This window comes from Anomalospiza imberbis, chromosome 16 (assembly GCF_031753505.1).
Source record: "Anomalospiza imberbis isolate Cuckoo-Finch-1a 21T00152 chromosome 16, ASM3175350v1, whole genome shotgun sequence".
NCBI lineage: Eukaryota > Metazoa > Chordata > Aves > Passeriformes > Viduidae > Anomalospiza > Anomalospiza imberbis.
The window spans coordinates 4112028-4125575 of NC_089696.1; the positions used below are offsets into that span (position 1 = coordinate 4112028).

Consider the following 13548-nt stretch of genomic DNA (forward strand, 5'->3'; position numbering starts at 1 on the left):
TATTTGTGTTGGCCCTTTCTTAGGTTTTTATCTGTGTTATGGTCTCAGTTTTTGGATATTGTCTTCACCAGTCTGGATCTTGAGAGTTTGTCTCCTCAAGTCATCAAAGCACAGGTCTGCCAGTTCAGAGCCGCATCTGGAGCTATAGGTGCTGCACCAGGAGAATTCCCTGCACCTCCTGAGGTCCAGGAGGATTTTCAGATCGTGTATCATTCCCATGAGCCACTCCAGGACACCAGCTTTAATACAATTCACCTTCTTGACCCTCATTGTCATGTTTTGCCTTCTACATTATCTGATTTTCCAGCTTAACGTGTGGTAAACACTTCATTAGTCATTTTGGTCACGGTGTATTTATAGAAGTTAGGGAAGTGGGGGAAACTGGCTCCCAGTAGCTAAAGTCAAACCAGGGGTATAGCCCAGATGAAATTCAGGAAAAGAGAAATCCTAAGGGGAAGAGAGAACTATTTCTATTAGCAGTTTGTCCCTTTATGACCTAGATGCCTGTGCTGGTCTTGGGGAAGGGGAAGCCTGTTATTGCCAAGCACTGAAGGAAGCTCTCTGTGCTGATCTTAGACTGCAGAGGAAGCAGGGCAAAAGTGGAATGTGAAAGGGGAGCTAGCAGTGTTTCAGACCCATTTTAAGGTATTTAATATATATTTGCTGTCATGCCTTTTTAAAAAAGTTTGTCAATGTTTTATTTCAGGTGGGAAAAGTACAGGCAAATAAATGGCTAATGGTGAAACTTCTATCACCTGCTGTAGGAGAGGAGATAGCACATATTGAATGTTAGGTTCTGCTGGGGCTCAGTGCTGTGCCAAGCTATTCTTCAAGTTGGATTGCTTGCATGTAAATAAACCACTCACTGTTTGATCCAGTGCCCAGGTGGAATTCCTTAGCATGGAATTAGCAGCTGGCCAGAGGGATGGGGCAGTGCCAGTGAACTCTTCATGTCTTCACAGGGCTCAAAGTTCCTCCTGCTGGGTGTCGGGGCTGAAAAGTTAGTGAGCTCCACAATGCCACAGCCTGTGACTGAGCACTGGTGGTTTGGGATGAGATCAAGGCACTCACAGTAAATGTTCCTGCATGGAAGAGGCTTCTGCAGTGTTGGGATGCTGAACTGCAAATAAAGGAGTAAGAAGTTAAAAGGAATAGAAATAGGTATATTTCTTCCTCTTTCAAAGCCTTCACAAAGCATTGCTGGATTTATGCCCTGCTGGCAAAGCTGGGTTATTTTTATAATTACTGCACTAGTGTACCTCTCAGCTGGACTTAGTAGAAGTTCACTAGGTAGAAATAAAATTGTACTTGCTAGGCAAGCCAAAATCCAAAATACCAGCAGGTCTGACTGCAAAACCAAAATTTTTAAAGAGAAAAATCTTAGAAATAAAGTATCTACTTTTACTTTAGTGTTAGGTCTATTATAGCTATAAATCCAAATTCACTGCCATTACTCATCTCTCTAAGGTGTTGATTTTATAGAAGTGATGCTAGGGAAACAACCCACCCAAAAGTGAATTAAAACCTAAATCTTAAGTTGTCACACAAATGTTTGCTATTTATACTGTCCATCTGTCTATGGTGCCTGACAGATAATCAATATACTCTTACTAAAGAAAAAAACTCCTGTTGCTCTGGAGAAACACAGCACTGAGCCCAGCCAGAAGTTCCTGTAATACCCTGTGCATAGCTGCATTTGTAGAGTGGGCTGAGAAATCAGGGCAGATGAATATTTTCTAATAACTGAATAGTCAAATAGTGGGATTGAAAGCAAGAACAAAACATCTGTGTCCTAAACTCTGTGTTCTTGAGCAAGGCTGCTTGGGGCTGCAAGGAGTGGGCAGTGCTGCCTGCTCTCAGTTGCACTAACACTGATTTATTTGTGTTTTTTGCGTGGGGGAAATGTTTGCATTTTTCTGCTGAGGTTTGGAAGAAATTCAGCTTTTCTTGCTTGGTGATCAGCAAGCTGTTGTGTGGAGCTCAATTATTATGGCTCCAGTTTTTCCCTCCTCGTGGGCTTTTCTGTAGAAATTTGGGACTTTTCAGGGGGTTGGTTGCAGTGGGAGGTTGGTGCTGCCTTTTGGTGGAGAGAATGCCTAAACTGCAGCTTCTGCAGATGACTCATGTATCACAGCTAATCAGAGTCACAGTGGTTCTTCATACATCTGATTATCTATGTTTGTGGCAGGCTTATTTTCATTAGGGAGGCAAACTCTAAAGCTATAATAATCCAGTAAATTATTATGTACAATTGTATAGATGTGAGCTGAATTTTTTACTTGGTATCAAAGAGAAATGGTCACTGCAATGAAACAAATTCTACTTGCATTTGTGCAAGTCCATGAACAACTAAATATGTAGAATGAAACATTTTTTTCTCATTCACTTTTCAGGTTTTGCAGAATGCTATTTTTTGCCTGTTTTTCAGCTCATGATAAACTTCTGAATCTGAAAGGTTTTTGCAGGTCTTTGAAGTACAAGCCTTTATCTAGTTTGGGATGTGTGGCTCTTCCTAGCAAGTTAATAGAATCTACCTCCTGAGACATTATGGGGTAAAATGTTAAATAAATGCATTATTATTGCATTAAATCTCAGGGAAAAAAAGGCCAGTTTGGAAATAATTTTTTTGTTATTGACTGACTTTTCAGGGTTTTGAAGGTTCAACCAAAACAAAATTGAAAGAGTTAAAATGAAAAAACGTGCAGCATACAAGTTCTATTTAGCCCTATTTAGTTCTCCTAGTGAGGCATTTTTAATCTTTTCAAGGATGAGTTTGAGATTTAATTGTTGATTTTGTCAGTTCTATAAGCACACCAACATAATGAATTTTTGACTTGCTGAAAGAACAATGAACAAGTTGAATTTGAATTTTCAGGAGTGCCGTGTCTGTGTGGTTGGTCTGCTTTGGCATTGTGGGGTTTAGAGGCAAGAGCAGCCCACCCTCAGGACTCTGCTGCTGTCTGCATAACCACCAGTGCTGGGACAGCAGTGACTGCATGAGCAGCTGCTTTAAACAGGTTAACAGTGAATGAAAGTGCTGGGTACATTAAAAATAGACATAAAAGCAGAGAGGGAGGAGATGCTTTTGCCTGGTGTTGTGGAATAAGTCCTGTTGATTTTGATTGTTTAGCTGTAATTGATCCCACATCGTGCAGCAGCAGAAGCCCACTGAGGCACCCAGAAGTTACCTGTAAGTAGCTGGGTTTGCAGAGGGAGACCTTTTAACCCTGCCATTCGTCACTGGCTGTGCCAGCTGTGTCTGGGGGCTCTGTTGCAGATCTCTGGTGTGTATCCCTCGTGCCCCTGGAGCTGCCCCTGCATGTCCCACACCCCTGGCAGGCTGCAGAGGCAAACCCTGGGCAGCAGCCTCTGCTTTTATTCTTATCATACTGGGACACAGAATATGCCCAAAATACCTCATGCAAAACAAAAAAAAAGGAGCCTAGAATATTTAGTGATTGATTTTGCAATTAGAAATTTGCTGGTCATCGTCCTGCCCCGGGACAGATTTCAGAGTAATGATTGAAGCCAGAATGGAAGAGACGTTGTCTTTTAAAGTCATTTTGTCAAATCATTTAAATTAGTTTAAAGGGCACTTTATCCAATTTCAGAAAATACTGTTTGTGTCTTTTCCCACTGTTCCTGGATTTTGAAAAGTTTTAGCTGATGTCTCGAGGAAAGGATTCCAAGTGCTGTGGAAGAGCAAGCAGCTCCCTGCACAAATACACAGCAACGGTTCTGCATGAGAAACAGCGCTGAACTTCGTAGGAAGAGTATTTTGAGCAGGTCCAGTTGATAAGCACTCCAGAATCAATATTTCATGTTATTCTACTATACAAATATAACACCGATAGCGGCAGCACTACAAGAGGGTGCAAACAAGTCAATGTCACAGGCAGTTGGCATTCAGGCTGCATGTCCAGCAGGCAGCTCCTGCAGTCTTGCTGTGCTTTGGGCAGGGCGCCGGGTGATGGAGTGGCAACACCAGCCATGCTCACAGCAGCTCTGGGTAAGTCTTCCTAACCTTCTGCCCCCTTTGCTGGAGCCACGCTGGGAAATTTCTATAGAAAGGCTGATGCTGAGTTTTTCTCTTTTTCTTAAACCGAATCACTGTGTTGAAAGGATTGATTTTAATTCCCTGAAATCAAAATTTTGTTACTGATCTTGAAATAGAACAACCGCAAATATTTTACTCAGGGAATTAACTCTGGTTTTGAGTCAGATAATTCTCTCACAATAAAGACTCTGGGAATTCTCTGTAAGGAAGATCAGGGCTCTTTGGCATTTATGTTTTTTAGTTAGAGGATGTAGCAATGGCAAGACAGAATAATGAATTGCCAGGAAGGCAGGGAAGTTAGAGGAATATAACTGGTGCTTATGCCCATTATTGTTGCAGGTTTTTGACATTTAAAGTGGTTTGCAACCCTTTTCTTATCAGAGCTAATGCCAGACAATCAGTCACCCTGGCACAGCAGTTCTGTGCCTCACTGTTAGTAATGCTGCTGATAATTGATGTGCAGCAGCAGAATTTATAAATGAAATTAGCTCCCCAAAGTTTAAGTATGACTGTGATTGAAGCAGTAATGATAGAGTTCATGCAAGTACGTTTGCCATTTATCTGAATGTATCATTACTGACAGTGCTTTTTCGTTAACATTTTGTTATCCTTATTCATGTCATTGTTATAATGTCCCCTCAAATACCTGCAAATTAAACTGACTTGTACTCAATGCTGATTCTTCCTGCCCACCCCTGCACCTCCTTCCTTGGAATTAATTTGTGCAACATTTGAGTTTTAAGATCTCTGGGAGCATCTAAAACATAGTCAGAGGAAAGTGCTGTTCAAATAATTGGGGAGCAGCTTTGGCTTTCTTGTCAGTGAAGGCTTTTTCATGCTTTATTTGTAAGGAAGACACAATATTCGTGTTTTAATTCAAAATTCAAAAAGCTGGTTTTAGCTACAAATAAAAGTGAATAGAAAGAATTTTTAGCAATCCAGCAATGTTTCAGACTTTGGACTCAAAATCAAGAGAACCTCACATTACCATGGATTTGATAATATCTTTAGCTAATTCTGGAGACTCTTTTTTTTAAACTCTTATGAAAAATTACTGAAGGAGAAGCAATTTTGGTGAAGATTCCATGGCAATCTGAAAATAAAGTAATTAAACATAAGTTGAGTCAAATAGATTCTGATTTTTAAAAAATCTGTATCTGTTTCCTGAATCTTCAAAACCAGAACTTGATTATCTGATTTTATGATGGTTTTATCCTGTTCCAGTTACTTTTGCATGTAGAGATTTTAAAGGGCTGTAGGACACAAGGTTTTTGGTATTATGAATATCAGAGAATTTGTTAGAGAAAGTTTCATCATCTCCATTCTGTATAGCAAAACCCCTCAAATTCTGTGCAAAGAGGCAAGGTTAGAATAGTTCAAATTATCTTGATTTACTTTAAGAATAGATAAGTACGAATGTTTGCTCTTTTTTTGTTTGGTTGGGTTTATTTGTTATTGTTTGCTTTGGTTTTTTTTTTTTTTTGTTTTACTAGAACAGTTTCTCTAATAAACTATATCGAGATCTGAAAAGGGAAAGGTTATATTGCTATGTTTCCCATCACTGGAACATTTTATCTGAAATTTCAGTAAAGATGGGAAAAAAATGCAGCAATTTAAATCAGACAATATGTATAAATTTATAGAAATGCTTTTTTTTTAGAAATCCATCCAACCCTCAGCACTGACTTAATTTTAGTTCTCAGAACTATTTTGCTTTATTGCCTTTCCAGCCACGAATTAAACTGAAGAAAATATTTACAGTGCATCTACTGCACACCAAGGGAACGGTCCACACTTCCTGGCCAGGATGGGAACTTCTGTGTTTTTTACCTCATGAGGAGGTTGGAATGAATGAACACAAATGTGATTTCAGAAGGTTATGCCTGGTTTCAGTGGTGCTCATTTCAGTCTCTCCAGCAAAAGAACTGGAGGGCTTCCAGTTTATTCTCTTTTTTAGTATAGGAGATGTCATCTTTGAGCACGTTCAGCAAATTCAGTATTGTAAATAGAAACAGCATCTCTCTTGCTCAAAACATTGTAGAAAATCCTATATACACATATGTGATTCTGCCTTTTTGGCAATGTTTGACTATTGGGACCCAAAGGAGGTAAAGAAGCTGTAGCTTCTCAGATTTTAGATCTTTGTCTGTTTAGTATTTTGGGGGGATTTTCACCTGGGTTTCTTGCAGGAAGACAGTGTTTGATTTCCTGGACACCTTTATTTTGAAGCGTGCCTTTAACAACACATAATTTGTGACATCAGGTTTTGATCGCTTCATTGAATGCAGTTTATTCTTCTAGTGGTTTATATTTAATTAGTAATGTACTAATTGATACACCAGACAAGTTCAGTGAAGTCAAGGACACAACCTCCCCGAGGTTTTGCCAGCCATCCAATTTATATGATTTTCCTCTAAGTCATGACAGTGATGCTTTAATCCATTAAAACCCACATGGAAATTCAGAGACAGAACACATTTCTTCATTTCCGAGCGGCGAAGTGTAAAACTTTCCAGTGCCAGTGTTTAACTGTGTGACAGCCTGTGCCACGGTGTGGGCACGGGGAGTGTGCCACCAGCTCTCTGCTCTTCTTGCTGGTGCCAAAATGCTGAGGAGGGGTTCAGCCCCCCCTGCTCAGGGCTCTCTGCTGTGCAGAGCTGTGAGGACACAGCCTCTGTTGGAAGTTCTTGAAGGGGTGAACCAGTGACTTGTTAGCTGTTTAATTCTTGGTGGGGATTAGGCATTCATCATTTCCATAGCTAGAGACAGACTGTTTAAAGTAAGGGGAGTAGGGATTTTGGAGGTTGACTCGGAGTAGCAGAGATCAAAGTCAGGTGAGGACTGTTAAAGAGCTGTCTCTGTGCTCCCCTGTGACAGTGCTGAGGTCTCCACAGGACTGTAACCACAATGTGGCAGCCTCAGGTGCCTTTCTGTGAACTTCTCAGAAGACCAAGGCCAAACCCTTGCCCTCCACTTTGACTTTGGGCAGGATCTGTGCCCCCTCTTGATACCAGTCTGGAAGTGGGGAGTTAAGCTGAAGGACACCACTTAAGGAATGTTCAGGAGCAGAGTTAGAGAAGTCCCTCTCTGCCACAGCTGGCAGCCAAGGGGGATGCTGAAAAGAAGGGACACTTCTGCTGAAATGTCAGCAAACCTGGGATTAGCTTTGTGGTTTGTTTTTAAGGACAGTCTTTATTAATTCAGTCCATAAACTGGTTACCAAAATGGTAACAGCAGTAGTTGTCTCTGCTTGTAGCAGGAAGGACTTTTCATAAAAGTTAATCTTACCTGAGCAAACAAATTCTAATCTGTGGGTTCCATCATCTTCTGCTTTTTAATAGTATTGCTCTTTTAATATCACTTCTTTTCTAACAAGATCATACCCTGCTCCCTCAGGCCATGTTAAAAAGGTCAGTCACTGAGTGGTATTTTAATTTAAATAAAGAGTGAAAGACAGAGTGTTTTTGCTAGAATACTAAAAGATCACCTATTTAAATCTTCCTTTTAATGTCTGTTTAACTATCTTTCTTTGAGGCTCTTGCTATGACCTTCAACATAATTTAAACTTAATTTTCAATTCATTATTCATGCCATTAAATACTGAAACCCGTTTCTTGCTGCAGTTTATTTCTCCATTAAATGCATGTGTTCTATTTGTTTTGTTTGGTTCTGCAATGAATTCTGAGGTACTGGCATTTTAAAATACAGTAGAGAAGAATGCTTATTTTGAGAGGTAAAAAACCTCAATGTGTAAATGTTGTATTACATCAACAACATTATTTAATGTAAAATAAGGGGGTGGGGAAAAGGCAGGTTGAACCTGGGGCCTCTTACCTGGTGAATTCTGTGTAAATGCCACTGTCCTGTGCTGCCCTGCATGGCTGGGAATGGGCTGCCCCGAGTGTTCCCAATTTCTGAAGGGCTTTAGCTGCACACAGCAATAACTGTGTCAGCTCCACTGACACCCTGACACCTGCTCTACATCATTGTTTTGGTTTCTCCATCTTTTTCTCACTTGGTAATTGAGTTTCATGGCTTGGTGCAGGAGATGGAATGAACTGCAGATAGTTATGTTATTATAGATTAGCCATAGTGATACTGGGGTTTGTAGAGACCTGATATGCTGCAGGAAAGCACCCAGAACTAATATCACTGAATAAAGGAAATAAATTAAGCCCTTAAATAATGTATTTTCATTGCCAGGGAGCAGTTTTTTCCGCCCCTCCTAAAGCTGATGGGCTGGTATCTCATTTGCTGTACCCAAGGAGGAGCTGCACGCTTGCACAGCAGTGTGAAGAAGAGACATAGATTCTCATCACTGCAAAACACATGCACAGTTATTTTTTTGTTGTCTGTCAACATTCAGGTACTTTGGTAATATAAACTCCTCCTGTACCTTTCCTCACTTCATTCAATGGCCTTAAACATGGCACATTCACAAGGAGTTGGGCAAATAAGGAGAAAATCCAGTGTTCTGTTACTGTTGCTTCCCAGAGTTTTTGTCTGACAGTCATCAGCAGTACAAGTTAATTGGAGAAACTTTTGAAGAGGGTGCAATGCACTGTTAAGGAAAAAAGTGCCAAAGCAAACAAGGTTAAGTTGCAAGAGTGAAGTAGCAGAGCTATATTATTTAAAGTGTTCCTTTGGGGATTTTTTAAAGCAGGGGAGAGAAAGAAAACATTTCCCAAAGGCACAAAGCTTCCCTAAATTTGGGAACAGCTCTGTAGGTGGCGGGAGCACTGATGCTACATGACCCTGGGGCATTGTCAGCACTGTCACAGTGACCTGCAAACCTGCTGGGTACCCCTGCAGCTCCCTGAGCCAGGGTGACCTGTCCCTGTGGCTCTGGACTGCCATGGAGGTGCCACAGCCAGAGTGACACTGTGGCTCTGCATTGCCATGCAGGTGTCACAGCCAGGGTGACCTGTCCCTGTGGCTCTGGACTGCCATGCAGGTGTCACAGCCAGGGTGACACTGTGGCTCTGGACTGCCATGCAGGTGTCACAGCCAGGGTGACACTGTGGCTCTGCATTGCCATGCAGGTGTCACAGCCAGGGTGACACTGTGGCTCTGGACTGCCATGCAGGTGTCACAGCCAGGGTGACACTGTGGCTCTGGACTGCCATGCAGGTGCCACAGCCAGGGTGACACTGTGGCTCTGCATTGCCATGCAGGTGTCACAGCCAGGGTGACACTGTGGCTCTGGACTGCCATGCAGGTGCCACAGCCAGGGTGACACTGTGGCTCTGCATTGCCATGCAGGTGTCACAGCCAGGGTGACACTGTGGCTCTGGACTGCCATGCAGGTGTCACAGCCAGGGTGACACTGTGGCTCTGGACTGCCATGCAGGTGTCACAGCCAGGGTGACACTGTGGCTCTGCATTGCCATGCAGGTGTCACAGCCAGGGTGACACTGTGGCTCTGGACTGCCATGCAGGTGTCACAGCCAGGGTGACACTGTGGCTCTGGACTGCCATGCAGGTGTCACAGCCAGGGTGACACTGTGGCTCTGCATTGCCATGCAGGTGTCACAGCCAGGGTGACACTGTGGCTCTGCATTGCCATGCAGGTGCCACAGCCAGGGTGACACTGTGGCTCTGCATTGCCATGCAGGTGTCACAGCCAGGGTGACACTGTGGCTCTGCATTGCCATGCAGGTGTCACAGCCAGGGTGACACTGTGGCTCTGGACTGCCATGCAGGTGCCACAGCCAGGGTGACACTGTGGCTCTGCATTGCCATGCAGGTGTCACAGCCAGGGTGACACTGTGGCTCTCTGTCTGGCTCTCTGGGACCACTCCAGCCACTGCTGAGTCAGCAGGGTGTGACATCCCTGCCTTCTTCCTTCTGCCCATTCTGCAGCACATCCAAGGAAATGCAGTATCTGACCAGGACAGCTTCCAGAGGAGGGCTAGCCTCTGGCCCTACCGGAGCTATTTGGTAAGAGAATCTCAGCTCATCACTGGGGTGTTTTTCTGTCCCCAAGCACCGCTCCCAGCCAGCCCAGTGGGCATTATCGGCCTGTCCCAGTAATCCTGGGAAGCCTGCTCTCCCCAGGGACCCTTCAGCTGGTGGCCCCTTTGCTGAGCAAACCCCAGCATGGCCCTGCCATCCCCAGGCTGCCAGGGCAAATTGATGGGCTCCACAGCTGTCTTCAGTTAATGGAATCCATATATTCTGTCACCCTGGAAGACCTCCCTGGGAAATTACCTCCCCTTTCCTTGCTCTTTGGGAAGAGTTATTGTCTGGGAGCTAAACTGGGATTAGGTGCTTTTATCCACAAGATATATCTACATATATATCTTCATTTTCCCTCTCTCTTTTGCTTTTTTTTTTTTTTTTTTTTTTTTTTTTTTATCCTCTCCTTCCTTTCCCACCTCCCCTTTCAACATCCTGAAGGAAGGAGACAATTTGTGACCAGGTTAAATTTTTGTACTGCTTGTTGAAACACTACATTAGGGCACAATTTGAACAACATTAGTGAAATACCAACTTTCTACTGGTACATATTTCTCCATTCTCAATTCTATTTTGAAGAATACAATAATGGATAGAATAATCTTCTAATTCTATCTTAGAACAGATGGAATGTGTGTCTTGGACCATATGGCTGCTGGTTTGGGCTGTTTGGGATATCCTGTTTTTCACCATATATGTTGTTGCTTTGGAACTTGCTGGTGTGATGTTGAAGCACATACATTTCAATTCTTCACAAGTTCTTAATTAAAAACACTTCAACTGTGAAATATAGCTAGATCTAGGACTGCCTGAGTTTTCTGTTAAGCTTGATATGAAATACATGCAGAGAAGCACTTTATTGGGTGTGTAGACAGAAGATAAAAAAGAGCCTTCTTCTTATGTATATTTTGAGTTTATTTTAGTGTCATCAGTGCAAAAATAATTCTGTTAATTTTGCTAAATGATCCTGTGCATGTGCTTTTCTCAGTTTACACAAAACTAGTATTTGTGGAAAGCTTAAGATAATTTTTGTCTTTCAATTTGTCAGAGAAATTAGTCTCCCGTTTCCATTAAAAAAAACCAAGACGGATAATCTGGAGTTTGTGAAGGGACCCAAATTAATTCTTCACAAAATTTTTGTGTATTGATGAGCTGAGGCTTATTAAAAAATGTGATTATGTTAAGATTGCTGTCTTTCCGAGATTGAGAAGTTTCTTTGATAAATGACGTCTCTTGGGATTCTCAGCAGAGAATTTCAGAGCTGCAGTGGTTTTCCACCCCACTGGTGGCTCTGATTTGTGTTATTGTCCTTGACAAGCGAGCTTTGCTGGGGCACAGCCATGACCTTTATGTAAAACAGTTCCCTGTCACCTGTTGGGGTTCTGCAGCAGAGCAAGGCTTCACTCTGCTGCCAATCCTGGCTACACATGCTGCTAAAGAACAGATTTTGGTGGGTTTTTTTCTTTCTTTAGTTATAGCTGAAGCTCAGTCTGCCGGATGGGTCCGTGTCTCACAAACGGGACGGGTCCCTGACTGGCTGCAGACTTAGGATTCATTATCTGTCTGTATCATACAAGCAAAAAGCAAGAGACACACAGAAACAACTACATCCACGCAAACACAGATCAGAGACAAGATGGCAGCCCATGCAAAGCCTTCTTCTACATATTCTTTGAACCAATAGCATAAAAGAAAAGGTGTAAAGGCATTGTACTCTAAGCAATAAGAAAAGGACCCACGTGGGTTTCACATTAACAAAAGGACTTTTATGAACCTCAAACAATACACAATAATTCATTCTTTAAGATTGAAACTTTTTCAGTCTTTGCAAAGCATAGATCTAGGACTTTTCACATCTTGAGCTATCAATAAGTTCTTGTTTTTCTTGTTCCTTATGATAAATATAAATGTATTCACTTGGTCCTTAACTTCCTAGCTTCCCATGAGAATGTTTTGAAATTTCTCAGCCTTCCTCAGCTTTATGTCTACTTTCTGGGGCCTTTCTGCACTTTCTAAAGCCGTTTACCTTTTTCTATTCCTACAGCTCAGTGCTGAGCTCAGCCCCAGGGGTGCAGGGTGACCCCAAACCTCACCGTGTGCCCAGGGCACTGCCAGGGGTTTGGTGCTGGACTCACCTGAGTGGGGCCTCCTGCAGCACTGAGTGCTCCAAAGGCACTGGCAAGCCACAGAAAAGAAGTTTGAGTGATTATTCCATCTCTTTATCCATCTCCTGGAGAAAGAACCCACACTGGGGGTCTTTCTGAGCCCACACGGATGAGTTCAAAATACCACTTCTCCATGGTATTAAATATGTACCTTTTTCCTTGATTAATCCATAGAGCCTCTTTACTGTGGATTTCCTCAATTTGAGTCTTTTCTCATCCTTGTGTGGGGCTGTAGTATGATATAATTGAACCAGTCAGAGGTGCAGAATTTGTCCGAATAATAAAATTCCTGCTTTAGTCTAGATTCATTTTAGTTTTTATTGTGGTAATGCTGTTTGAAAATAACAGTCTTTTGAGTGACTTCTGCCAAATTTAAAATCAGTAATTTAAACAAAAGCAAAACACCTTTTAAAAAGAAAAATCCACTTAGAATCCCTTTAGAAGTGTGTGATACACTGCACACAGAAAGTTTAGGCCCTTCAGCTTCAGCATTTGTCCAACATGAACAAATTTTTCCAGCATGAGCCTGTCTTTAACTGAGATGGAAAGTCAGTATCATTCTTTTGGTCTCAAAATGCTTTATTAAAAGTATATATTTCGTGTGAGCCTTTGCACCTACAGAGACTTTTCTTCCCTGGATGAATTGAAGTGGTCCACACATGGATATAGAAGCTATTATTTTCCCAGCAGGATGTTAAACTGCTCATCAACTCTTGCAGAGCCAAAACACTTAGGAAAACCATGCAGGTGAAGGAGCTGCAGCTCTAAGAACCACAGGTCAGCACTTCATCTCCAGCCAGGAAATCTTACCCCCCTTCAAAGAAGAAGCTTTGCTCCCAAGACCTGGACACTTTATGCTGCAGAGAACTGTTTTACTGGGGGCTGGAAATCATCAGCAAAGGCTTTAAGATTTTTGATGAAGCAGACACAGATTCTGCCTGTATCACAAACCTGCTCTCCAGATAGGATCTGGCTGCTGCTTTCTGGCCTTATTTTGAAGGGTGTTGCCAATCAATACCACCCCTGCACCCTCCCAATCTGACTTAGACCCCATTAGTGTGATTGGAAAGACAGAAAGAGGAAATCAGGTCTATCAATATGAAAATACATTTCTCAGTGTCAAGAAAGATTTGCTAAACTGGTTAACCCACTTGTGCCAGGAGTTGTCCATAACTGTAGATTACACTGAGAAAACCTGATAATTCATATTTCTTCTTTCTATTTTTATGTGGGGTTTTTTGGTGGTTTGTTTGTTTGTTTTTCCTACACTGTATAAACATGTAACAATGCCTATTATGAGAACTACAATGATTTTAAACGGATAGGATTGAAGAAAATGAAAAGTGGATTAGAGTGGCCCCAAAGAAA

General features: G+C 42.2%; 1 protein-coding gene across 24 annotated transcripts in view; it reads left to right on the forward strand.

The window, feature by feature from the left end:
- Positions 1-13548, forward strand: part of RBFOX1 (RNA binding fox-1 homolog 1) — a 1156138-nt gene that overhangs the window by 517719 nt on the left and 624871 nt on the right. Inside the window, exon 1 of one of the 24 annotated variants that reach the window (XM_068206676.1) lies at positions 3751-4009. The exons of 21 other annotated variants lie outside the window; for them this stretch is intronic. In XM_068206676.1, the coding sequence (XP_068062777.1) occupies positions 3821-4009 (189 nt within the window). In that variant the 5' untranslated portion in view covers positions 3751-3820. Of the gene's footprint in view, positions 1-3750; positions 4010-13548 lie in introns of those variants that run through there. 2 more of the 24 variants (XM_068206677.1, XM_068206678.1) reach the window with 2 other exon arrangements.